Raw genomic sequence first — 27,625 nt, forward strand, 5'->3', positions numbered from 1 at the left:
TAAAACTAAGAACATATTTTAAGTTTCACTGAGGTTATTGAGTAGTAATAATGACAAGGAAAGTGATATCTTACTTTCTTTTCTTTTTTAATAGAAAGAATATAAACGATCTTTGAGCGAAACGTCATGGCTTGACATACCATCATAAGTCTTTAAATAAAACAGTGTACAAAAAGAACAAATCTGTACAAAGGGAACATAAAAACAACTTCACAAGAACACAACATTACGCCAAAGAGGTTTGCTTTCAAAATATCAGGTTGGAATTGTGGACTTCAGGCGTGGATCTCTGCTCGATCTCTTGGGATTGATGCCGGACGGCTCTCCAGCGTTATCAAGAGCCCGTTTCAATGGTCTGCCTGGGGTCGACACTAGACGTAGAAAACAGACTCGTTAAAAATGAACTTGAAAATGAAAAATGAACATATTTGTATCGATGTATTCGCTGCCCTTACTCCCAGATCAACAAACATACCGAGTTGTCTCTCAATCTCTTCCAGCTGCTTCTTTCTCTCCTCCATTTCTTGCGCCTTTCTCAGCATTTCAGGAGACTTCATGTCATTTAAGTGAAGGTCACGATCCTTCGCTGCCTGATCCACCTTCTCCAGAGCTGAGCGTTGTTGAGTGAGCAGGTCTACAGAACAAAACGAGAGAATTTAGGCACAATTGCACTTATAAGAACACCAAAAAGGAACTATGAAATATGATTCTGAGAGATGTCACCTATGTGGTCCTTAAGTAAAAAGTAATGCTGTGGGAGGGGGGCTCCAAACACTTTTAATGTGTCGATTGGTGGGGCTTTGTTATTTCTTCCTCCAAACTTGCCCCTGGAGCTGACCCTGTCCCCCTGCCTGGTCAGGATGGTGGGACATGGCTTCTTTTTCTGCACCACCTGTAAGTAAAGGCAGTTAAGTGGGGGAAATAAAACACAGGCCGCTGGATGTAGTGGCACGGCTTCACCCTCAGCATCACTCACCGCCTTTCTGTAGTTGTTAGCAGAGTCCAGGTCATCAATCAGAATTGTCTCTCCGAGGATGTTTTTAAAAGCTGCAAAGGAAAGGCAAACAGGAAACCGTCAAAACCGACAAATCTAAAACATTCCTGTTTTCCTGCTTTCCGAGTAAAACTTTCACAATCAGAGACATTAAAGCAGAATACATTATTTGAAATTGCTACTGATACATGTATTTTGCAATCAACGTAAATATGTCCCATAAATATTCGAAGCAACTTTTTTTTTTTTTAAATGCAGAAAATCCCTAAATTGTTTTTTTAATGTGGCACAAGAGGCCCACTTTCTGCTCCAGTGACGGTGAGGAAACACCTCCACTCCTGTGAGGTCCCAGGTGGAACCATTTACCCAGCAGGAGTAATGGGGGCATGAAGGAAATACCCCAACAACAGCAAACCAAAAAGACCTGGGAAGTCTCCGGAAACCCACAGAAAACCTGGGCTGGATCTGCAATAACTAGGCAGAGTCACAGTGAGCATCCATTGGAGGCCGCTCACCCATGTCACGGTCCCGGTCTTCGGTGTACAGCAGCAGGTCTCTGGCGTAGACCGGGTTTCCAGGGGGATCAAAGAGCATGCAGCCACTCCCCATGTGCGGCAACGGTCTGTAAGAAATTCATAACTTAGTAAAGAGACCGAGAGGTTCTAAGAATTGTTATAAAAGGACCATACAAGTGTTTTTTGATTGATTTCCCGAAGAATCCCTGAGGTGGAAACATTTCCAAAACTCAAAGATATTCAGTTTATTATGATACATGATTGGTGTAATGACTCAAACAAAGAGGACTGGAATAGTTGCAGTTGCTGCTTTTCCCCCAAAATAATCAAAACATGTATTAAATATTTTTGGGTTTGAGATTCCCGGTTAGACAATACGATACATATGGAGTATGGTTTTCTGAAAATAGCTTTTTCAAACTATGCAACACCACTGGTGTGATTCTTTAAGTAGCTGTCTTATTTATAATAATTAGTCACCATTATCATTTAACCAAAATGAAAAAAAACATAATAAATTCTCGTTTCGGACAATCAAAACTGGAGGCAGATGTATTTTCTAATTTTCTTACTTTAATTGCCCCTAGTTTCAGAGTTTTGATATGCTGGATTTCTTTACATTTAACTGTGCAGTATGTTATCTGATGAACGAAAGCAGGACCTCATATGTGTTTACAATTTATTTATAATTGGTTTTTTTCATCCTGTAATGTTTCTTGTTTGGTTACTATGCCGCATGAATGTTCGTCTTGGGAGGGAAGTCCTTCCTGTGGTTCTTCCTGGAGGACATTTTCCTTATCCAATTGTTAAGGCCCTTAAGGCTAATTTGTGGTTTCCTAATATTGAAGTGTATAAATATAATTGCCTAAACTTCACAGAAGCTGTCCTTATTGGCTATTTGTTCAAGAAAGAGGTGCCACAAGATCTTTAAATGACTGTTTTTGTAAGGCTTGGGGGAAGGAGAAAGCTTAACAATGAAAGACTATAATCAAGGACGAACAGTAATCTCACCAGGAAATTCACGCAATAATGAAATGAATCGCATTGAAGTGTGTGGGCACAAATACAGCTTGCGCTCACAAAACACTATTTAAAAAGGAATCTATCATGGACCCAGATTGTTTACCTGTTGCCAGGGTGCACAAAAACACTGTCGAGGGCCATGACCTGCTGCCGGCCCCTGGTGTCGTCATAGATCCTCTTCGCTGCTTCAGTGGTTTTGGTGATGACACAGTCCATGTCCCCCTGGATGTGCCAGGAGATAACCCACGCAGCATGATCGTCCTGCACGAAGGCCAGGTGGCCGACCTGCATTCAGAGAGGGAGAGGGTTGAACACACAGCGCTGACACGTTTTCTCTGGTACACATATTTAGCAGAAGCATTGATTGGACATATGTGCATCGAGGGAAATTAAACTGGGGTTCAAAAGCTGCTAATCCAACAGAATTCCTTCTTCCCGATGATATTACCATTCCCAAAACATCCTGCTGCCCCTTGTAGTGATCCTGGAGGGAGCAAACTCTTCTGCGTGTTTTCATTATCTTTTCAAGTTCAGCACGCTTCTCAGTTATGAGTCTGTCAAAATGTGGAATCTACAACAAAACAAACGGAAGATATGTTAATGTCAGTTCTTTATTATGTGTATAGATGAGATCCTAATTTCAACATGTACAGAAAAGACGTGTGTCTCGAGTTCAAATGGTACACATACGGTTTGTGCTGTTTCCATGTTCCTCCTGTGAAGCTCCTTTCTAATCGAAGTCTCTTTGTGACTTGCAGCGATGTGATGAGCTGTGAGGAAGAAGCACTTGCAATTATGGACAATTTCAAATATAAATGGGTAGACACAAAAGAAAAGGCGCGGAATGTTTAACTCTATACTCTCTTGGTACCAGTTATAGTGTGTCCGTAATACCAAACGTTAAAAAAGCTGCTTCTCATAAACATTTCAAATAAACACGTGAGTTGTCTGACTGAAATGTGATTTAAACCCAACTCTAAACACGTGTCTGTGTAGAACAAAACATAGATGGAACAAATACAAAATATGTAATATAGCCTTACAGGTCAGCACACTAAGGAGTTGTCCATAAGTGTTAAATAACTCTTTATCTGCATGAACAGCAGTGGTGAGATCATCTTTCTTCTTGGACAGCTCAGACATTTTCCGTTGGTTGTCTGCATCTGAAACAGAGAGATAAAGGAAGATGATTGTGGTTAAAATCACAGAAAGAATTCAGACTAAAGTTGGACATAACTAAAACATTATTTGTGAAATCTGAGTCATATCTCATGCACCAATATTAGCCCCGGATCATACCATTGTAGAAGTGGAAGGGCAGCTCAAAGGGGGCCAGGGTGGGGGGAACCATCGGCCCTTCAGGTGTGAAGAGGAGGGTGTATGCACTTCCATTCTCCCCGGGGCTGTTCTCCGTGAGAGCCAGCCTCTGCGCAGAATAAATCAAACAACAATGTGCATCATGGCGCCGATCCAAAATAAAGGTTGTGGTGTGCACTATGGCAAATGGTTACTCACGCCGACATGTGCCTTTCCTTCTTCCAAGCTAATTTCCAAAAATGTGGTTTTGCCTTCAAACAGAGGGATGGTTTTGTTGCCGTCTCCGCTGCAGTTCTTTATAGAAATGACCACCTTCCCGTTAAGGTCTTCCCCCGTTGGGTTTCCAGAAGAATCCTGGAATCAGACAAAGAAACCATCTGATAAACAGTCACTTATCTTAATGTATCTAAAGGGAAATGTGTTTGTTCTTTCGCAATAAAGTAGACATCCTTCTGAGGATGAAATCTCACCATTATCCTCAGAGTCATATTCTCCACCAAGGTTCGGTTGGCTAAAGCCTTACTGTAGGAAACAACTGGGGTGGGTGGCTGAGAGGCGGGTCCCAGTTTGACAGGTTGATTGGCCACCACATTTATAGTGATCTACAGAGAGGAAACAGTGCCGAGTCATTATTTTCAATGAGTCAGGATTATGATCTACTCACCTGAACAAACACTCTCCTGTTAAACAGACATGAGAGATAACATTATGTCGTGTATTTCAGATTAATGCTGGGTGTGTGAAAAGTGCTGTGATGTATCCAGATTCTAGGCTCCACCAACCTGTTCACTGCACAGGAATTTAGCTCCTTCCAGTCGTAGAGAAAACTGGACCGTGTGTTTTCCAACTTGTTCTGGGATCTCTTTATCTCTGTAGCGAAAGAAATACAAAGGTTAACTTTCTTGGACGGATCCTGGCTAGCGGTTTGTGCTAAGTTAACTGGATGCTTTTAAATCGTATAAAAACAAGAGTGCTATCTCAGTCATCATCTAACTTTTCCTTTTAAAATATTGCAACAACTCAGAGAAATACATAAGCAGATAAAAGCATTTTACCTAAAGTAAAAACGGTCGTTCTTCTGGTTCTCCATGGGTTTACTGCATTTCAGCTCAGTGGCCTGGACAAGAGAAGAATATAACGCAACAGTTCAGGATGTACTTTAAGCAAATGAAAGTCAGAGACATTCCCCATGATTAGTCGGCCACTTACCGTTTTTGGTGGAATTCTTCCTGATTGCACTCCCTTCCACAGCAGCATGGACGCAGCAGCAGGATTGGTGGTAATGGGGCTTCCTTCATCAGACACCACCGTCACAGAGAAGACTAAAGAGACACACAGCTGCTTAGTTTGCTAAGAGATGCTAAACAAGATGGAGAGAAAATAGAGAAACAATAGGGATGCAGACCTGGGAAGACGCCTCCTGCAGGAAACGTTGCATTGTTGTCGTACACCACGGACAGGCTCACAGGTTTGTTGGGATCAGGAGTGATGGTGATATTCACTGAGGGACCAGGGATGGGTTTGCGGTCGAGGGACCCTTTAAAATCCAGCTGATAGTACCCCCTAGTGGACCAACAGAGTAACAACACTTAAACTAGTAACTTGTGGAATACGTCATGTTTACACTACTGGAAATGTGGATGACAACCTTTGATTTGGGACATTTTTTGCATTATGATAATAAAAAAAACAATGGCGCTCACTTTGGTCCGCTCAAACTGGTAACAGTGAAAGAGGCTTTCCCTTCCACGTTCACAGGTTGTGAAACAACAGATGACTTCACCTAAAGAAACAAGATCTCATTAAATGTCTGTACAAATCAGAAGTAAGTTCCTGGCCATTGCTGGAAAGTTGAAATGGAACAAAGCCAATATTACGTGTTGGTATTTGCTTGTAAAGCTAACCTTCAGTGCCTGTGGTGACGACTTCAATTGAACCACCACCCTCTGGTCCGAGCAGGGGTTCCCCCACTCGTCACACAGCTGGACAACAAACGGTGCGTCGATGCCTTGGTCATTCAACACCTGCAGAGGCTGATGGGCACAAAAGAGGAGCTCAGACAGATAGTTGGTGCTGTAAATATAACACTGAGGTAACCGGGTCAAAGGGGTTCTCTTTTAAACGTTATTATAGAGTGGTGCAGGAATGAGTCGTTAACCAGCTAGCATTGTTAGCACTTCGGGGCTCCCTTGTCTCAAAGTCAAAAATGTTTTGATTGTGTTTTTGTTTAGATTCCCAAATTAGGTCTTAAAATCAAGCTCAGGAGAGTGTTATGTTTATTTCTAATACATCAAAAACACTTGCTTAGCGGTGGCGACGCAAAATCATGCAACTGTGATTTAGTTCGTTTGTAGCATTTTCTTTTGGCAAATGTATTTACGATTCAACTTTTATATTATTTAATATGTGGAGACTATCCTACTAAATTAAAAAAAGGAATTTAGTAGCATAAACCTGTCCGCCACAGATCTTATTTTCTACAATACTATACTATACTCAGAACAACAACGCGTCATGACTGCACCAATCTATTGAGCTGTAACCAGGGAAGTGGTGATAAGGATCTGAATGCCTCTCTCCAGTAACTTCCTGTCTTACCTGCACTGGCCCACTGACTAGTTTAAGCTGTGCCGGGACTCCAGCGGTCACTTTTACGATGACGCGCTCCTCATATTTCTCGTAGGTGAAGCAGATCTCTCTGGGGCCAAGAGTCCCCGACCTGAACTGCACCCCCATCACCAGAACAGAACTGCTGCTCTCCTGATTTCAACACACATGAGAGAGTGAGGGTTAATTCATCAGTTATTATCAGTATATCTACACAGTTATGGAAGTATCCAGATCATTTACTTGAGTGAAAGTATTGGAAACACAATCTAGAAATAAAGAGTAATACATTTTTTGGATTATATGAACTGTAACTTAGAAAAAAATACAATAAAGTTGGATCAAAAGTAAATGTACCCATTAGGTCGAATGGCCTTCGTCACGATAGCATTGTTACAGAGTATTTATTCGTTCAAGGAGTTGAATTAAGATTAATTGAAATTGACAGAAAATGTATCAATATCTAACTAAATTAATTCATTAATATCACTACTGTAATAAAGAATGAATCGCTTTAAATAATTTTCAAAGCAAATGGGCAACAATGGTGTCTTGAAGTTACTGCTTTTCTTTGTTTTACATCTTGTATAGATCATTCAATCTAAATCAAAGAAAAGTAGCCAAAGGACAAATGTAGTGGGATACAATGCACACTATTGCCCTGTGGTAGTAATACATCAGCATAACCATTCCAGTTATTTATAGCTGCCCAACAACTCATTATCAAATGAGTTGCTGTATCTCTTACAAGAAAAGAACATGCTTTTGAATGAGTGCATGCCATAGTGTATATATATAAGAAGGAAATACTCATCAGGTGGCATTTAACAACACAGCCCTTGCACCGCCCATAAATTCACAAGGTATGGAGATGTCATGGCAATAAATCAAAGATAGGCAGTATTGTAGTATAATAATAATAATAAGGACACCTCAATGCGTCAGGAATGCTGCTGGTTTAGGAGGTGCTCCTTATCAGTGCCAAGTTGATAACCTTGCTTGCTCATGCATACAGTATAGCCTCTGTTTAGTTTTGTTATGGTGTCATGGATGGAGAGATAGGGCTTCCCCCCCCATGGAGAGATAGGGCTTCCCCCCATGGTGAGTCACAGGATGTAGGAGGAAGAGCTTAGGCTGCGGCCAGGACGAAAACGGTCGTTTGCGTTACTGTTTAGTGTCATATAGACCGTTCGGCCACACAAGGACGACCGAATACGGCACTAAACGACTGAGGAAACGATAACGGGTCCCAAGGTGGATAGAACGGCATACGCAACGCTCTGGGGGGTCCAACGACTCCGTGTGTACGCCCTATACGATCATTTTCTGATAATGATGAGGCAATAGCCCCGCCTCTCCCCACCTCTGCTGCTCACCCCCGTGTCAAAGTAAACTGCACACTGAATTCAGATTATTTATCTTTCTCTCGATATGGACCTAAACGCGAGTGAAGTCTAATCTGACAGGACGGAGACACGCAGCTCTGCTCACCTGCAGCTCCTTCCGCTGCAGCAAAACACACACTTCAAGTCAGATCATCACCCTTAGCATCATTTTAATTACCTCTCAAACTACCTAAACTAGTTATAAATATGTTTATTTTTACTGTCGGCCGGGTCACTCATTACTGGATCAGATGCTGCATGAGACAGACACTGGCGCTGTCCGAAGAGAGGGAGGAAAAAGAGAGGCTCCGTGTATTTTATTATTATATTATATAGAGTCGTTATTCATTTGTTTTAAAGCTCAATAAATAACAAAGAAGACCTTTGACCGGCACTTTTATCATTTTGTCGGAAGATTTAAACTTTAATACACGTTGACTGGCGAAAAACTCTGCCCGGTTTATTCACCGCGGAGAATAAACAGAAGGGCAACCATGACAACCATGCTTCTTCGCTGCTTTTGTGGAGGAAGTTACAGCGCCACGTACAGGCTCGGAATATGTACTGCAGCTTCTCCAGCGGTTGGAGCTAAACGGAGCGGTCTCGTGTGGGCAGACACTATCCGGATAACTATTGCGTGTGGACGGAAGCTTTTTTGCGATTGCGTTAATCCTATGCGTTTAGCCGTTTTCGTGTGGCCGCAGCCTTAGCCTGATAAATGTTGGGGAAAGCTAAGATAGTGAAGACAGCATGGGTGAAAGACAATGTTTCAATTCAGGGCTTCATTTCTGTCGCCCAAGTCCTCCGTAAGGTTGAGAGTCTTTTTTTCCTACCTGCCATTTGAAGGTGATGGCCGATTCGTCCAGACCCTCAGCTTTCACTGCCATGTGGTTCTTAGAGTCGGAGGAAAGCGTCTTTGTTACATTATCATACTGGTCCACAAGCTCCAAGCCTGTAAAAGAAAAGAAAAAAAGATGTGTATCATGAAGCTGTCAAACATATCCTAATAAATCAGATGTATTGTTGATAATGTTCACACTAACTGATGTTTCCTGGTATGACTTCCCCGAGCTTCACTGTGCTTTTCAGTAGAGTTGCTTTCAGCCGGTTTGGTTCATCAGGCTGCGGTCTACAAACAAAACAAGCAGGGATGTGGATTTGAAACATACGTCTATACATACACGTCTAGATATCAAAATAAATGTTAGACAATTAGGGCAAATATGCTTAATGCAGGAGAGTTGGATGAAAAAATCAGTCTTTAAGCTAAGCTAATAAACGCCATTCATACTTATTACACAGACATGAAGGTATCAGTCTTCTCAGCTAACTCCTGACAAGAAAGCAATCAAGCATATTTCTAAAAACAAACTATGCTTCTCAGTTTGCATCACATAATCACAGTGTAGAGAGAAGATGTGCCTTACTTGATGTGGAAGGAGACTGACACATTCTGGTCTTGGTAGGACACCTGGAAGAAGCGCTCCTCCTGCACCTGATAGGGCACCTTTAGGTCCGGCAGCTTCCCCTGGACCAAATCTCTCAGATTTACATCGCCTGTCCAGTTAACCTTAAACACAGTCATAATGAACAAAGAAAAAGTCAGTAACAAGCTAGGAAATGTTCAGAAAAACAACGAGTGAGCATGGTTGCTTTTTATTTATTTATCCCCACACCATTTACAAAACCAACAGGAGAGGAACACACCTTTATCTTGGAGGCTATTTCAGCCGTAAGGGGAACGTCTCTATCAGCCTCATCGTACAGTTTGTAGAAGAGGTTTTCCATCAGGCCTCCAGCCAGCCAGAGTATCTTTTCGTTGTCCGTGAGAACCAAGTTCTCATCGTCCTTGCTGCAGATCTCCATGCGGCAGACTCTTTTGCTCGGCACCACCTCCAGCTCCCTCACCACCGGCTTGATTTTCTTCTGACTCTTGTTGGAAAACCGAGAAGGGATTGAGACATCGTGATAAAGATTACATTATGGATTTTTCTACAAAGCAGAAATCTTTGTTGTGGAGTTTTTAAACTTACGGGCATCTCAAATTGAACATGGAGCTTTTCTGGTTGTCCCTTAATTATTTTCAAGTTTACGGGCTTTATCATGAGCTGTCCGGCTCCTGAGCTGCTGCAGTCAGTAGCCACTCCCGGATACCCCTGAACCTAAGGGCCAGATACAACTGTTTATTTATGTTCAGATTATATTAGGGGAAGTAAATAGAGCAGGCCCACAAATAAGAAAACATGACCGTTTTTATAGAGATTCATTCCTGGCATTCACACCCCCATACCTCGCATCGAACGATCTGTTTGGAGTTAGCTGTGATGTTTCCTGCCTCATCGTGGATCTCAATATTAAACAAGATAGGTTTTCCATTATCTACTTTGATTGGTTTGTCTTCTGGTGTCACGTGGATGGAGTGTGCAGTACCTGAAAAAAAGCCCAGTTTTTTTTTTTTATCAACTATCACGAGGAATATTTCATTGACAAGGAGAAAAAGACGAGGAGGACTGCTGACAACATGGTGGTTTGATTATTATCTAAATGTTCGTAGCAAACCAGTTAAACCGCACCTGATTTACGTCTGAAATCTCTACCAACCCCCCCGGTAATATTCAGAAGGCAATAAGTTGATTGTTTGAAATGTAATGACACCAGCAACGAAAAAGCTACGAATAGAAAATGATTATCGATCATAATTTCTCGCAGCACAAACCGTCTTACCAGGAAGAAGACTGAACTTGATAGTCTCTGTGTTTTGCGTCAAGCCCGGCAGGGTCACTCTCAGATCATATGTCTGCGGCATAAACAGGATGGAAATGAAATAACAGAGGTTAAGAAGCAGTGGGATCTTTTCTTGGGTATCAAGCAGTAGCACTTTGTGTCAAATATTGTAGTTTTGTCTACAGGGCTGAAAAGTGATATATTTTACGAGTTTGCTTTTCCCTTGAAACAACCTTTAGTTCCAGCAAACCAATTTCTTCTGAGTTAAGAACATCTTGTTTTTCTAACCTTTGGTTGTAGGTAGTTCAAGACACTTCCACTTGCTTTGACACGTCTGATGTACAACGTCGTCCCACTGCTTTCCGTTTTGTCGAAATTGAGTGAAGTCAGGCCACTAAGTAATAATAATAATAATAATAAGTAAAATGTTGTTAAAGGGGCCAGCACATCCAACATCTTGCAAATTAAAGACATGATCACATTTAAGATAAACCTATGACACTGAAATATATACAAATTTAAATCAGTTAAATAAGTAAAGCCATGTCTAAGCAGCGTTTCATTCAATTAGAATAAAAGGGGGTCTTCTAAGGAAGCTGTCCACGGCAAAAGACAAAGGAAACAAATCAAAACTAGGGTGAAGGGACCCACCTGCATTTGAGTATAGGTTTGAGATCCGGAGGAGGCACTGTGGGGTGGTCGTAACCGTCCTTTATCTGCAGTGGAATGTCGAAGGGCATTCCCACGCGAAGACTGGAGCTCATTGTACCAATAACAAAACTCTCAGCCTTTCCCTCTGAGAAGGGTGGAGACAATGGACATGCGTGATTATGGCATTCAGAATGGTTAATGATTATGAGAAGCTAAAGTTTCCTTGTGTTTCAAACCTTTGATGGTGAAGTTGAGTTTGTAGCTTGGGAGCTCTGTGCCCCCAAAGCTGTCGGCCTTGTTCTCGTTGATAAGAGTCCTCAGTATCAGAGTATACTCCCCCAGGCCGGTCAGCATCTCTGCCAAGGGTGAAATGTTTGCAACTTGATACATGATCTTTCCGGAGACAAATACTTCTGGACATTCAAAATTCAAACCAATAATTATGTAACTGACAAATAAAATGGAACGTACCAATCTTTTTGAACCAGAAAAACTTTGCTGAAGTAGGGGTAGCATGACTTAAGACTTCTTTTTTTTGACCTGCAAATGAAAAGATAAATAGAGTTTAGTTTAAGCTGTGCACCAAAAATCTAAACAGCAAAGAATTAGAAACAACTAGAACAAAGTACAGCTGGCTAGTATTGCATTTTCAAATAGCTGCTTTTTTCGGGCGGTAGATGGAATACTTTTGGTTAGCAGACTTTTAATTTCAATGTATCAAATTTCAATGTACCAACTTTAGCTTTGAGAACATTTTAAAAAGATAATATAATCAAGTATGTACAAATGACAGGATAATCCATAATGTAATCATAATTACTATTTGTAGCAGCTCTGTAAGGAATCAGGTAAACATAAAAACAAAACTCCTGTAGTTATGATGATTCCACATCAAGCGTGTATCTCTTTGAATGAAAGTTTTATAATATAGTTTTTAAATATCATAAAATAACAGATTCCTTCCGTTTACACCCATAATGATCTACTCTTTAATAGTTTGATCACTGTTTGGTTTTCTCTTACTTCATTACTGCTTACCAGGCTTATTACCATGCTGAAAGACTTTGAGATCAATAATGAGTCTTTTCCCGGCTCCCTGGCCAACTGCTGGCATCTGGGATATAGACTCTCCTTTCTTGTTCATTATGTTGATGCTGAGTGGCCCTGAAATTATGCAAAACAACGTTTAGAAAAAAGGACAATTGTATTATTTGACCTGGTGTTGTACACAGAAAATGCAACAGTTTACCTAATGGAGTCCCAGCTGGGCGAGCGCCACCCTCTAGCCAGGGGTCTCCTTCAGGCCAGCTCACGCTCAGACACTCTGGAAGCCTGGCACAAACAAATACCATTAGCTGATAAAATGTCCTCAAGAATTAAGTACCACAACTAGTCAGGAGATGTTAGAAAGTGGGATATTAGAGAGGATTGAGCTCTGTAAAGGGTGTAAATATTGACTATGCTAGCAGTATAAGAGCATTTCCCCTATCTGCGTACTCACTTGGCTAGGTCATTGTCAATGTTTCTCTGGATGGCTTCGGAAGTGGTGTTCTTGTCAATCTTGGAAATGGGTATGGTCTTGATCTTGTCGTGAAATGCTTTGGGTTCCTAGGAAACATATTTGTTGGTTGATATCAGCCTCAGATTTGTCCTTTATTGAATCCTTAAAGTACTAAGACTGAGATAAAGATTAGTAATAATTGTCTTCTTACCATACAAATTTCCACCTCTCCCCCTGTGGCAAAGACATCTTCTTCATGTTGTCCATACAGCAAGAAACGCACCACGCTGCCATAGAGAATGGGCTGCGTTTTCTGAGACTTCACCTGTATGAAGAAGTACGTGGGCATCAATACAGAATGGAGAATAACCCAAAAGTACACATGTAAAAGCAAAAGCTTACAAGTTGGCCTTTTGAGTATATTTTGCCGTCCCATTCGATGGAGGTGAATGTCGCCCAGGGATACTGCATTCTCTTAACAGGCAATTCAGTTCGTGTGATGGTCTTCTTGAAGTTAAGGAACTTCACTTGCTTGTCCCACTTCTCGTGGCAGTTCTTTAGCCACTGCGTGAAGTCCTTCTGAATGTTACCTCTTTGTTTCTGTGGACATGGAAATAAAGCAATACCCGGTTGTTGTACTTTCGGGTTATTCTCCATTCTGTATTGACAAGTAACCTGATCAATGTTAACCCTCTATGGCATGACTTTTTATTTTGGGAGGAAAAAGATATTTCACCATGTGTTTTAGGAGCTTAGGGGTCCCTGATATTATATCAATTATAAAATGTGACCACCCCTCACCGCTCAAACAGGGGTTGGTTTGTTGCCTCAGGGCAACAATGTGCTACGAGTGAATTGAAGCACCAAGGATTTATACAATTCAGAAGAAATGAAAAAAAACTCATATGAATTCAAAAGGTTTTCTTTGTGTGTGTGTGTGTGTGTGTGGTGTATGTGTGCGCGTCTGTATGTGGGTGGTGTGTTGTTTGTATCTCTATTGTGTGTGTGTGTCTGTGTGTATGTGTTTGTATGTGTGTGTGTGTGTGTGTGTATGTGGTTGTATGCATGTGTGTGTGTATATCTGTGTGTGTCTGTGTGTATGTATCTGTGTGTATGTGGTTGTGTGTGTGTGTGTCTGTGTGTGTGTTTCTGTGTGTGTGTGTGTGTGTCTGCATGTGTGTGTGTGTGTGTGTGTGTGTGTTGTGTATGTCTCTGTGTTTGTGTGTGTTTGTATGTGTGTGTCTCTGTGTGTGTGTGTGTGTGTGTGTGTGTGTGTGTGTGTGTGTGTGTGTGTGTGTGTGTCTGTATGTGTGTGTATATCTGTGTGTGTGTATGTGGCTGTGTGTGTGTATTTCTCTGTGTGTGTGTGTGTGTGTGTGTGTGTGTGTATGTGTTTGTATCTGTGTGTATGTGGTTGTATGTGTGTGTGTATATCTGTGTGTGTGTCTCTGTGTGTATGTGTTTGTATGTCTCTGTGTGTGTTTGTATGTGTGTGTGTGTGTGTCTCTGTCTGTCTGTCTGTCTGTCTGTCTGTCTGTGTGTGTGTGTGTGTCTGTGTGTGTCTGTGCGTGTGTGTGTGTGTGTGTGTGTGTGTGTGTGTGTGTCTGTGTGTGTGTATGTATGTCTGTGCGTGTGTGTGTTTCTGTGTGTGTCTATGTGTGTGTCTGTGTGTGTGTTTGTCTGTGTGCCTAACCCTATCTTGACCTTCACTGTCCTCATTGTCAGACGGAATAGCCCTAACAGCCTGATCGTGTCCCTTCTGCCCATAACATGCGTTGGTGTCCATTTCCTGTCCATATCAGTAGATGGTAAAGTAAAAACATTGATTAGGTTTATCATTTTACAGCTGAGCACATTTGCACACTTGTATGATATTGCCTGGAAAAAAGTGGTCCAAGTGGCACAGTGTTACCCTGAGGCAACGGAAAAAAAAACATAGTTTTAGCTAATTAATAAATACATACATAATAAGTCTTTAAACAATCAAATATACTTCTTTACGTATTCACACATGCATGTATTTTTTATTTTAAGTTGTGTACATTTCTAATATGTTAAAAAGTGAAATGTATCTTACCAAGTGGTGGCCCTGAGTCCCCTGCAGCTTTGCTTGCAGAAAGGACTGCTCCACACCCATATAATTCCCTCATTTTATTGGTCACCAGCATGTCAGGTGACATAGTGTATATTTAAAAAAAAAAATATATATTTAGAGGGCCAGTGTGAGGTCGAAAAAAGTGGTTTGTTGCCTGAGGACAACAGTATGCCATAGAGGGTTAATATGATATCTATTGCTAGTAGGGCTGCAACAAACGATTAATTTGATAATCGATTAATCTATCGATTAATGAAACGATTAATCGACTATTCGGACTATTATGCCTTGCACAATTTCTCAAACGCCATTAACTTTTAGATGTAGCTTAAGGTTGTTTTAGGCATGTGGAAACTAACAATGAAGACAATAAAGATGAATATTTGATTCAAAAATGCATATATTATTAAATTAACTAAACACAAAATTAACATTGCTTATAAATAATATTTCACATCAAAAGAAACAACAGTGTTTTAACAAATCGTATTAAATAATCTGATGACAGAACTGTAAACAGAATAGCTGAAACTGTAACAAACTAAATAACTCAGTTACCTCTCATCATTAACCCGTGTTTGTATAATGTAGTTAACTCTGTGTGTTGCTGCTAGCATACATAACACCTGACGTGGAAACGTTACTCGTGGATGGGGCTACAGAGCTACTAGAAAGACAGTGGAACCCGGTGCATTCCTCCGTCTGAATGTGGTGCGCTTTTGCTAAATGTTTAGACAAATTGCTCGTGTTACCGCCCTTACATGCTAAACTCTTCTTGTGCTTTTGGTTACGAGCATTTTCCACATCGAGACGGGTAAAGTTTAACCACACCTCGGATCGCGTTCTCCCCGCCATGTGTTGCTGCGTGTAGCGAGATGGGTCTGGCTGCAGACCGCAGCAAGGAGGCGGATCGTATAGGGGCGGATCGTATAGGGGCGTTTCCTAACTTTTTTTATCCAATAGAATAATGACACTCAGCAGAAATACATACTGTCGGTGGCAGTAATGCAATTTAAGGGATTCCAGCTGCTTTTATAAATCCTTGCAGAAGAAGTCATTCGTTCTAGTGATGGGAATTCCGGCTCTTCTTGGTGAGCCGGATCATTTGGCTCGGCTCACCAAGAAGAGCCGGCTCTTTCGGTCCCCAAAGGGCTCTTCAGTTTACCACATATTATACCTTTTAATTAAATCAAATGTAGCCCTGTTTTGACTAATGATTTATATGTGTACACATCACTTAAATTATTCAATACATCCTTTGTACTGAAGTATTCAAAAGTAAAAATTACATGTTTAATATCAATTATTTGCTGTGGCCAATTGTTTTCATTGCATTTACAGACCCGTGTAACTCTCTGATACCACCCAATGAATGCATTGACTTGCTTATAGAACCACGCTACACAAAACAGATAGCAACACCTATAAAAACTATTTTAAAAAAGGGGCTACTGTATGAACCTATATAAAGTATATAAATATAGTTTTTCTCCCTGCAGGAGAGGGGAGCGTGCTTTGAGATCAGCTGCTAGGCTGCAGCGGGGAGAAGAGGGGGACAAAAAGAGATCTCCGTCCTCCGTGTTTTATTCTTATAGAAGTAAGAAGAGAAGTAATGGGGCAGAAACCCTCCTTTTTAAGCAGCGGTCCAGACATAGACATCAAACGGCGACACATATTCAGTTGCCAGTTACTTTTGGCATTAGGGCAGGTATATCTAGATACTTTCCAAGGTTTGACATAATGAATTGTGCTACTTTTAAAGCAAGCAACGATGTTTTCAAATCTGTAATCAAAAAGCTCCTCAAAAACACTATAGAAGCAGTTCCTGCCGTTGTTACGTTAGTTCAAACAGTAACAACGGACTAAAATCAATAAAATCTTTTCTAAATCCATAAAAGCATTTCAATTATTATTGGGAGTCATGTCGTTACTTTGTTGAGAATGTGGCCATGTGTAATAAGCAGGATAATGTCCACATTGCACATTGCATAATGTGCCTTCATGCCGATCTAGATCCCTCAGCAAAAACAAAAACGGCTCGTTCGCGGGCGAGAGCCGGCTCCCGTCGTTCACTATAGGATCCGCCCCTATAGGATCCGCCTCCTTGCTGCGGTCTGCAGCCAGACTCTATTGCATGTAGCAGCCGCGTGTGTGTAAACCGCCCCGCCCCCTCGCACACAGACGGAGAGAGATCTCTCTTCTGGATTGGAAAGATGGAAAATATATCATAGACGCATTCATGGGCACGGGAAGGGGGGTGCTGAGGGCGCTGCAGCTGTAGTACCGGAGACTTCTACCTCAATAATATGATACATTAACCGTGTTTTACGTGAGCCTCATCATGACACTCGAGAGGACGGCAGGACTGTAATTTCCCGTGTTCAGTGAATGCAACAGAGCCACGACACCAGACCAATCAGAGAGTTGCATGGAAATAAAAGGGTGCTTGTGTCATTCAAACTCGGCTCTGTTCGTGTGTGTGTGTGTGTGTGTGTGCGCGGACATAGCGCATTTAGTGTGTGTGGGAGAGGGGGAGAGAGAGAGGGACCGATGACAGCAGCAGGGACCGTGTTGTTAGCATCTGGTTAGCTAGCTGCACTAACGGACATACGGAGCTGTTGCTGTTGGTTCCACAACCAGCTGGAGGAGAGTCCTCTCCTGTCAGACTGAGAGACTCAGGTGAGCTAAAGGACTCTGAGTGTTTAGAATAGTTAACTTTAGTCTAAGTTATCTCAGTGGGTCTCAAACGGTTTGGTCACAAATTATTCAAAAGATTATTTCCACGGCACACCTTCATATGATCATTATAGTTATTAAACAAATGAGAGAATAAAGGAAAAACAGTTATGAAATACTATATGGCAGTAAAACAAGAATACAGTTTGAAAGGGGAGTGATTTGTAAAATATCCATAAAGAAAAAGAACATCTGCTTACAGTTGTTTTTCATCTGGGTGTTGAGAGATGTATCCATAGATCTCTTAATGTTGCTCTTAAAGTGCACCAGATTGATGCAGTTTCAATATTTAAAACAAATCTTCCCGGGGGAGCATCCCCCCGGACCCCCCTAGAGGACTTGAGGTCCGCTCCCCACTCGTAAATAATAGCAATTTACCCTTGCCTATATGCCGTGAGCTGATTATCGAGCCTTCATTGTAACAGTCGTGGGTGCACTGTGTGTTTGCATGTGGGGATTGCTTTTGTGCGTGCTCTATAGTGCCCGTAATAGTGTTCACTGGAGTCCAGCACCTCCACTCAAAATACCTTCCCGCGCCTCTGCGCGTCTTTTTGCATATTAGAAACGAGTTGGACACTCAGACTGCGATATAATGTTTATGTAGCAATAATACATGACATATATTTTTTAAATGTCTATCGATTAAGTCGATTAGTTGTTGCACCCCTACTAACTATTATGCACTAACATATAATAATATATATCCACATCTTAAACTGGTGCTAAAAAAGTACAAATGTTGAATGTAGGGCTGTAAAGTTTTGTAACAAAAAAATAAAGTTTCTAATGACTACCTGTCCCTTAACAATGCGTGTGAAGAAAGTGTCCCTGTGCTTCAGTTTCAGCTCCAGTTCCATGAAGGTGAGCTTGTTGGTGCTGACTGGGAATCTGTCGTCAGAGAAGAGCACCCCTGAAATCCGACTGTAACACTCTGCAAGCTCCTTTACTCCTTTACTCTGAGCACACCAGTCAAACCTGTAAAACACATGGATAGCACCAATGTAAGCAGACCAGCAGTGTCAAATAAATAAGTCTTCAGATTGTTTCAGATTTATAACTGACAGTCAATTAAAGAGCTTCATTGTGTGAAAGATTTTAGAGTTTGATATGACTGTTAGAAAAATATAGTCACCGGCTTGAGCTTCAATATCAGGATACGTGTATTTATTATGCTTGAAAGAATGAAAGAAGTCATCACATACAGAGCATATGGTACAGCTAGTTTCCAGAACAGTGTCCCGTTGTGTCAAATGATCATACAATAATTTAAAACATATTGTCTTATACTCTGATTGCCTTTTACACTGTTAACATTGTATTTTTAGTCTTGTATGTGTTTAACAGAGACATACACTGAACAAAAATATAAATGCAACACTTTTGTTTTTGCTCCCATTTTTCATGAGATGAACTCAAAGATCTAAAACATTTTCTATATACACAAAATAACCATTTCTCTCAAATATTGTTCACAAATCTGAAAAAATCTGTGATAGTGAGCACTTCTCCTTTGCCGAGATAATCCATCCCACCTCACAGGTGGATATATCAAGATGCTGATTAGACAGCATAATTATTGCACAGGTGTGCCTTAGGCTGGCCACAATAAAAGGCCACTCTGAAACGTGCAGTTTTGCTTTATTGGGGGGGTCTGAAAACCAGTCAGTATCTGGTGTGACCACCATTTGCCTCACGCAGTGCAACACATCTCCTTCGCATAGAGTTGATCAGGTTGTTGATTGTGGCCTGTGGAATGTTGGTCCACTCCTCTTCAATGGCTGTGCCAAGTTGCTGGATATTGGCAGGAACTGGAACACGCTGTTGTATATCCATCCAGAGCATCCCAAACATGCTCAATGGGTGACATGTCTGGTGAGTATGCTGGCCATGCAAGAACTGGGATGTTTTCAGCCTCCAGGAATTGTGTACAGATCCTTGCAACATGGGGCCGTGCATTATCATGCTGCAACATGAGGTGATGGTTGTGGATGAATGGCACAACAATGGGCCTCAGGATCTCGTCACGGTATCTCTGTGCATTCACAATGCCATCAATAAAATGCACCTGTGTTCGTCGTCCATAACATACGCCTGCCCATACCATTACCCCACCACCACCACGGGCCACTCGATTCACAACATTGACATAAGAAAACCGCTCACCCACACGACGCCACACACGCTGTCTGCCATCTGCCCTGAACAGTGAAAACCGGGATTCAGCCGTGAAGAGAACACCTCTCCAACGTGCCAGACGACATCGAATGTGAGCATTTGCCCACTCAAGTCGGTTACAACGACGAACCGGAGTCAGGTCGAGACCCCGATGAGGACGACGAGCATGCAGATGAGCTTCCCTGAGACGGTTTCTGACAGTTTGTGCAGAAATTCTTTGGTTATGCAAACCGATTGTTGCAGCAGCTGTCCGAGTGGCTGGTCTCAGACGATCTTGGAGGTGAACATGCTGGATGTGGAGGTCCTGGGCTGGTGTGATTACACGTGGTCTGCGGTTGTGAGGCCGGTTGGATGTACTGCCAAAGTCTCTGAAACGCCTTTGGAGACGGGTTATGGTAGAGAAATGAACATTCAATTCACGGACAACAGCTCTGGTGGACATTACTGCTGTCAGCATGCCAATTGCACGCTCCCTCAAAACTTGCGACATCTGTGGCATTGTGCTGTGTGATAAAACTGAACATTTTAGAGTGGCCTTTTATTGTGGCCAGCCTAAGGCACACCTGTGCAATAATCATGCTGTCTAATGAGCATCTTGATATGCCACACCTGTGAGGTGGGATGGATTATCTCGGCAAAAGAGAAGTGCTCACTATCACAGATCTTTTCAGATTTGTGAACAATATTTGAGAGAAATGGTTATTTTGTGTATATAGAAAATGTTTTAGATCTTTGAGTTCATCTCGTGAAAAATGGGAGCAAAAACAAAAGTGTTGCATTTATATTTTTGTTCAGTGTATGTTAAGGATTTACATTGCAGGAGGGCCAAAGGAAGTGTAAAAGGGGGATATGAAAATGGTACAAGGACAAAGGGATTTTATGGTTTTATGGTGGGGATGTTTAGATGATAGCTAAGGGGATTTAAGTGCTTTTGCAGGTGCTCAAAGCGCTCTAATAAAAAATAGAATGCATTATTATAAGATGACATCTGAGGGGCTTCTTACTCTGTTTTCCTTCGACTTCAAAACACCTCTAAGTGATCGCCATGCTGAAAGTGTCCTGCTCTTAGAGAATTTATGGATGCATGTTTCACCCTTGCTTCTCCCAAAGCCATTAACTGCATTCCAATTGATGATTCATTAGCCTCTGGTACTCTGCTTCACCTTACACCTACACAGAATCTATACATCACTTTTAATCAAGGTAAATATTTAACTACATAATTACAGTTTTCATTTCATATTTTACTTAATCATTCTGTTTCACTCATAATGACTGTAGTTTAGTAAAACATGCCTCTTTACAATAAATCCAATTATATATTTAATTGGCCTTAATGAAATGAAAGGTACTCGGGATTTTCTTTCTAGAGAACTAAACTTTGACCATGGCAACCTGATGAATTCTGCTCACCTGTTGTATATGCAAAACATTAATCTTCATAAGTTGTGGTATTAGCACTTGGAGGGTATTTACTGCCAGACAGTGGAACAATACAAAAATAATTTTTAATGAACTTTTTAAGACCTTTGACCAACAATGTCACCTGTAACAGGTGACATTGTTGGTCAAAGGTCTTAAAAACGTAGGGCAAAATGGCTTCAGCGGTCTGGCAGTTTTTCAAGGTGTCCGAAAAAGACAATAAAATAGCTATATTAGGGGTGTAACGGTTCACAGAAGTCACGGTTCGGTTCGTACCTCGGTTTGGGGGTCACGGTTCGGTACGGGTTCGGCACAACAAGGAAAAGCAAAGAAAAGTCCCAAATGCATAATTTTTTTTGCTGTTATTTATTTTTAACAGTATTACAACTTTTGGTATGAAAATAAGGAACTCTAACTTTTGGAATCATTAACTATATTACACAGTTAAAAACAAACCACAAACAGTAACACACACACTCAGATGGCCATATTATTTATAATGGCTGATGTCAAACAAAAAGGTTAAATAAGCTGTACAACTAAAAAGAATGTCTTGAAAATATTAAAATAAATAATAAGAAAGTGTTTCAATCACAATCAATAAAAGGCAATACAGAACTGTATAACATCTTCTGATGTCAAAATATAAAATAAATATAAAACAAAATAAAATCTGTACCTTTAGGAGCAATGTCTAACATGTGTAATTAACTTGTGAGTGTGTGAGGCCATTATGCCTAAATAAAGGTACTCAAGGTTTACTCTATTTTCAAGTTTTTCTTCAAAAAGATGAGTTTGTCTACGTTGTCAGTAGTGAGGGCAGATCTGTTGGCGGTAACTATGTCACCTGCCGTCGAGGAAACCCTCGCTGGGGACTGAGACTGACTCGGATGTGATTGAGCATGTTTGACGTGTTACCACTAGCATACCGCACCGCTGTCGAACAACGCCGACACACCGTCCTCGTCCAATCCACAACTCGCACCCCATCATTGTTGTAGTCCAAAGGGAACCCGAAATGTTCCCACACAGCTGATTTAAAAGAAGCAGGTGGGTCTTCTAGCTCCTGTGTGTTGTGTGAACTCGCCGTAGCTACTAACTTTTCTTCTTCATGTATTGTGTTTGTTTTGTTCTTGTTCTTCATTTGTTATTTACGGGCGGCTGGCTTTTAGGCGCAATACCGCCCCCTGGATTATATATAGTGTAATACTACCCTGAGTGACGGACTTTTTTCCCACTCGTAAAAAAAGACGTATTGCCGTGTGACTGCATGTGCCGAACCGTGACGGTACGGGACGAATACGGATACCGTTACACCCCTAAGCTATATGCAACAAGAGAGGCTCCGTTTATTTCTCCCGTGTTATTAACCAAAGTTAATGTAAACTTTTGAATAATATACTTCATCTAGTATAAGTAGTTTGTTTGAATGTAATAATGATGTTGTTTGTGGAAGTGCATCATTTATTGAAAAATGAATCTGAACTTTTCGATCTGTTACAATTATAAACTGAAGCAAAATAAAAATGAGCTCCATTAAATTAGTCTTACACATCAGCATATATTACCGGTCATAGTCCGGTAATTACCGGCAAACGGAAACTGCTACACAATTCACAATAGAACACTTTAAATGGAAGATCCCCAAAGCCTCTCAAATCAAACGTCAATAACTCACTACAGCCGTTGATGGGCTGCTTGACAGAGATCAAATCCTGGACAACCTCAACGAGAGCAAGACAGAGGTCATCTTTTATGGACCCCAGCCTCTCCGGTTGATACTCTCTCAATAAAAACATCCTCCCCTCTGTTATGAACCTTGGAGTGACCTTCGATAGCGCTTTTAAATTTGATGAGCAGGTCAGCTCCGTAGTCAAAACCTGCTTTTTAAAATAAGACTATTGGGCAAGACCAAGTCGTTTTTATCTTTTAAAGACCTAGAAAGGGTTATTAATGCCTTTGTTACCTCGAGACTGGACTACTACAAAGCTCTGTATGTGGGTATGGACCAGGCCTCAATTAGACGCCTGCAGCTAGTCCAGAACGCAGCTGCACGTCTTCTGACTGGCCATAAAAAGCGTGACCATATCACCCCAATTCTGGCCACACTACACTGGCTTCCAATTCGGTTTCAAATAGATTTTAAACTCCTTTTATTTGTTTTCAAAGCCCTAAATGGGCTGGCTCCGGCTTATATAGCTGAATTCCTCCATCGCCACACCCCTGCCAGAGCTTCAAGGTCTGCTGACCAGCTGCTGCTGATAGTGCCCAAGACCAGGCTCAAAACCAGAGGGGACCGAGCCTTCGCAGCAGCTGGCCCCAGGCTCTGGAACAGTCTGCCCAGACCCTAGGGGTTTTTGAATCTCCACTGAAGACACACTTCTTCTCTCTGGCCTTTTAGTCAGAGCTGAGTATGACACCTGACATTTCCCTATGCTTTGTTTTTATATTTCTTTCTTATATTTTAGTAGTGGGCTTTTATTACATGTACAGCACTTTGGCTCGACCAAAAATCGTATTTAAATGTGCTCTATCAATAAAACTTGCCCCCACCCACCCTATGATCGGTATCGGGCCAAAAACCCTGATCTGAGCATCCCTAATTAGAATTTGGGTATCCTTTAATCTTCTTTTACTTTGAAAAACAATTAACCGGCTTATATTATGTACATTCTGACCAAAGTTCCGGTCTCATTATTATAAATGTCCTCATCGGAATTTTGCAAAAAAACAAATGAGCCCATTCCATAGACTGTGTACATTTTCTTGCACTAACATAAGCTAAAATAGTTGAAGTACTTACTCAGACACTGTGGTGTAAGGTATGAGCCGTCCGTTCCAGAAACAGTCAAATATCGGCCTTTTCCTTCTTTCCTGATGCAGGACTCCAGGCTCATTATCACCATCATCTTCATCATCAGGGGCTGATGGACAAAAGACAAACATTGAAATTCACAGTTTTGATCCAAAGCTCTAAATTGTCATATTCAAGAGTTTGAATACCTTGCACAGCATTAGGGTCCTCAGGGTAAGTCTCCCTGTCATACAGGAAGGGATGATACCGAATGAGTCCATCCACTGTGCCGCCATCTTGTGCAGTGGTGGCCTTAAACTCAAACGTGTCCACAGCTGATTTTATGTACATAGTCTGAATGTCGTTTTCCACCTCTCTAAGATCCATCACAACGGGAGGCTTGTCACGTAAACTGATCTGTTCGAAAGAGATAATGAATATTAGCAGAGAAAGACTCAATTAAAAGCATCAGCAGAATGTGGAACCTCACCATGATTTTTATTTCAGGGTGACAATCCGAGTCTGCGGAGCTGTCTCTCATTTCCTTTCCATTGACTCCATGAATGTAGTAGTGGTATACTTCACTGAAACATGGTCAAAACATTTTTTATGAGTTAAAGCTGAAAACATTGGACCTGTTAAGAGTTTTAAGTTAATATCAAATGTTGCGGGTAAATGAACTTACGCCAGCTGTCTCGTCCACACTTTGATATCCTGTTTTAGAAAAGCGATGTGATCAGGAAAGACTCCTGTAATGACCACAGCCGTGAACTTTTCCTTGCCGGATTCCTCTAGGATGAGGTTATGAAGGAAGCGCTCATCATTTGTTTTCACATGTGAAAAGTCGCCGGGCTGCATGAGGGGGTTGAGATATCAAACAGAGGATAAATAGCAGAGACTTTAACACAAAGAGCTTCAAAAAAGCTCGATAACATTGTTATTGAAGTTACAAGCGAGCACCGACTTCATTCAATCAGAGTACTTACCTTCCTGTTTCGAATGATCCCACTGTAAACATCCTCTTTGTTCTTCACCTTTTTCTCAAAGTCTTGTTTGGAAATAACCATCTCATGAACATCCGGGGAGCCATATGGTTTACTGATCATCTAAAACACCGAACAAAACCAATCTATCATTAGTTTCTGCTCACTCACAACAGTGAGACCCGTTACAAATACATGCTGGCACACATTCCTGGTAGAAAACTTGAATGCCGTATTTATTTATTATCTATTTTATTTCACTGTTTATTTAGATGTCAATGCACATTACATGTATAAATATAGCAATATCTCTAGTGTCTAGGCAGAAGACACAAATGATCATTCCTCAGTGTTGTAAAGGTTTTAGAAACCAAAAAGTAAAGAAAAAGAGTGTGAGTGATACATTAGTGTTCCTTCTTATGGTAGTGTTTGTTTAAGTGTCTGGTATTGCTTCATTTGAAACTATATTCACTGAAGACTAACCCTGACTGAGTCTCCAATGTGGAAAACAGCCTGTTTTCCTCCAACTCCAAAGAAGGATATATCACTGTTGAGACTGCGAGGGACAGGATCAGGCCGAACATATCCTTCACCCTCACTGTGAAAAAAATAATTATAATCAAACTCTGGGCATGTTAAACTAAAAAGGTACAATATTGAAAGCTTACGTTGAAATTACATGACTGATTTAAAGCTAGAAAGTGAAGAAGGTAGAGCAAACAAACCTTCCATAGGAGCCGACATCCCTGGTAAACTTAGAGAGTCTGTACACAGCCCAGTTTTTGAGCTGTTTAGAGGTCATCCCGCATCCGTTATCGAAAACAATCACTGCAGGTTTCCCGAGAGTGTCATCAAACATCTGTAGAGAGAGGTCCGACATCAGTAAAGAAAGACAACGACTTTGAACTCTTTATGGAAATGACATGAATGGTTAACCAAGATGCAAAAGAATAAGGCGAAGTATTTGGTCATTTAAGGATTTGCAAATTCAGAACCAACCATGCGTATTTCTATCTTCCTCACTCCTTGGTTTTTAGCTGTGGCTGAAAGAGCGTTGTCGATCAGCTCAGCAAGTGAGTATGCTGGGAAAATGCAAGAAGAAGTAGCAGGCAATAAGTATATGCAGATTATGTCCCTTTCATGCATTCTACTTTGATTATTTAAGAACTTACGCAATGGGTTCTGTCCCCTGCTAGCCCAGTACTCATAGGTGCCACTCTGTATCAGCGTATCATAGTGAGGAGTAAAGTTGATGTTCTCTTCTGTCGCCGCAGCCAGAGCTTGGTGCTTCTGTTTCAACAAGTGGAGGGTGCTGTCATCCTGAAGCTCGTCTGCAATAAAAGATAATGTATCTGTACTATGTAGACTGATATATAAATTCTTACATGAACGGTCAAGTTTCAAAACTGAAAACAAATTCAGAACAAAGTCAGAAAAATATTAACAATTTTCCACAACATTTCGAAAATATTTGTTTAATTGTCTCCTCTATAATGATGAATGATAGTTTATCTACTTTTCATAAAAAATGTTTTTTTTACTCACCAAATATTTTAGAATCCAGGACTGCTCTGTCTGTTGTGGCCAACACAAATGTTTCATTTGAACGGATCCCAAATGTCTGTTAAGGAATATCAAAAGTGAGTGTTAATTTGTTTCTTTGTTGCGTCACTGATTTATTAGAGGAAGAACATTCCAATACAGTCTGAAAATACGATATAAAAATGTACGGTTATTTAACTAGATATGTGTAATTTAGATATGGTAAAACATATATATGGACAAAGTTTTGGGGAAAAAACATTTCAAAACTATTAACAATTTTCCACAACATTTCAAAAATATTTGTTTAATTGTCTCCTCTATAATGATGAATGATAGTTTATCTACTTTTCATAAAAAATGTTTGACAAAGTTTTGGGGAAAAAACATACAACATTTCAAAACTGTTCCAACCTAACTTTGCATCAATTCAGTAGAATGACCCGTATACATAACACAAAAAAAGGTTATTTTAAATGTTGTTTGAAGTTAAATGTTAACTATCCATATTATATTCACTTCAGATGAATAGTATCAGAAAATGTAAAATAAGAAACCAAAGTATATCGGTAGATGATTCTCTTTGCCATTGTTTTCAGTCTATACTTTTAGAACAATTCAATTGCTGGTTTTGGTGTGCCACCCCAAGATTTTCGTTAGCCCCAGTGGCCACCCTTAGGCCACTGGTGGTAGGAGATCAACACCAACTGACCATGAATATTAGGTATCCTGTTGAAGTCACGTGTGAGCTCTAACACAGGTAAATAAAATGTACGTTACCCGGTGCAGAAGTTTAATAAAGCCTTTGAAGTCCAAACCACTCGTTTCCAGTATTTCCTGGTTAACTTTCTCCCCATTTTTGGAGCGGCAGTCGTAAATACGAATCCTTCTGCGTACTTTTCCTCCTTCCATGAAGGCTGGAGAGAGAAACACCTTCTTAACCTCAATGTATAGGAGCTCACGTTCACTAGCTAGCTAAGCTACATGTGCCATGCAGTTTGCAGTCGTCCCAGACTTTTTACAAATACCCTCGGCGATTGAACTGCATGTTATGCAGCTCTCCCAGCCTTCAGCTTCAAACACACTATGCCCTCTCTTCGTAGTTAGTTCGCGTGCAGTTCACGCACGTTCGCTTGTACGGAAGCTCATTGGACACAGCAT

The 27,625-nt window shown here is 41.0% G+C and overlaps 1 protein-coding gene across 1 annotated transcript; it reads right to left on the reverse strand.

The window, feature by feature from the left end:
- Positions 1-63: 63 nt before the first annotated feature.
- Positions 64-27,547, reverse strand: smchd1 (structural maintenance of chromosomes flexible hinge domain containing 1). Its single transcript, XM_034108399.2, has 47 exons — positions 27,245-27,547; positions 26,468-26,543; positions 26,095-26,253; positions 25,922-26,004; positions 25,648-25,781; positions 25,406-25,520; positions 24,926-25,045; positions 24,625-24,791; positions 24,430-24,523; positions 24,149-24,356; positions 23,949-24,069; positions 18,343-18,523; positions 13,120-13,317; positions 12,929-13,042; positions 12,718-12,824; positions 12,466-12,548; positions 12,255-12,380; positions 11,688-11,756; positions 11,453-11,572; positions 11,217-11,361; positions 10,854-10,959; positions 10,566-10,638; positions 10,132-10,271; positions 9,875-10,003; positions 9,549-9,773; positions 9,269-9,411; positions 8,885-8,970; positions 8,675-8,793; positions 6,448-6,609; positions 5,754-5,882; positions 5,553-5,632; positions 5,255-5,412; positions 5,059-5,171; positions 4,905-4,966; positions 4,632-4,719; positions 4,320-4,451; positions 4,048-4,203; positions 3,832-3,958; positions 3,576-3,695; positions 3,223-3,302; positions 2,981-3,103; positions 2,636-2,817; positions 1,510-1,616; positions 977-1,047; positions 724-892; positions 476-634; positions 64-371 (listed from the first exon to the last, which is right to left on the reverse strand). The coding sequence occupies exons 1-47, from the start codon at positions 27,374-27,376 to the stop codon at positions 256-258; spliced, it is 5,907 nt and encodes a 1,968-aa protein (XP_033964290.1). The 5' UTR covers positions 27,377-27,547; the 3' UTR covers positions 64-255.
- Between the last annotated feature and the right edge of the window lie 78 nt (positions 27,548-27,625).

The sequence above is a fragment of the Pseudochaenichthys georgianus genome, chromosome 20 (assembly GCF_902827115.2).
Source record: "Pseudochaenichthys georgianus chromosome 20, fPseGeo1.2, whole genome shotgun sequence".
In the NCBI taxonomy this organism is placed as follows: Eukaryota; Metazoa; Chordata; class Actinopteri; order Perciformes; family Channichthyidae; genus Pseudochaenichthys; species Pseudochaenichthys georgianus.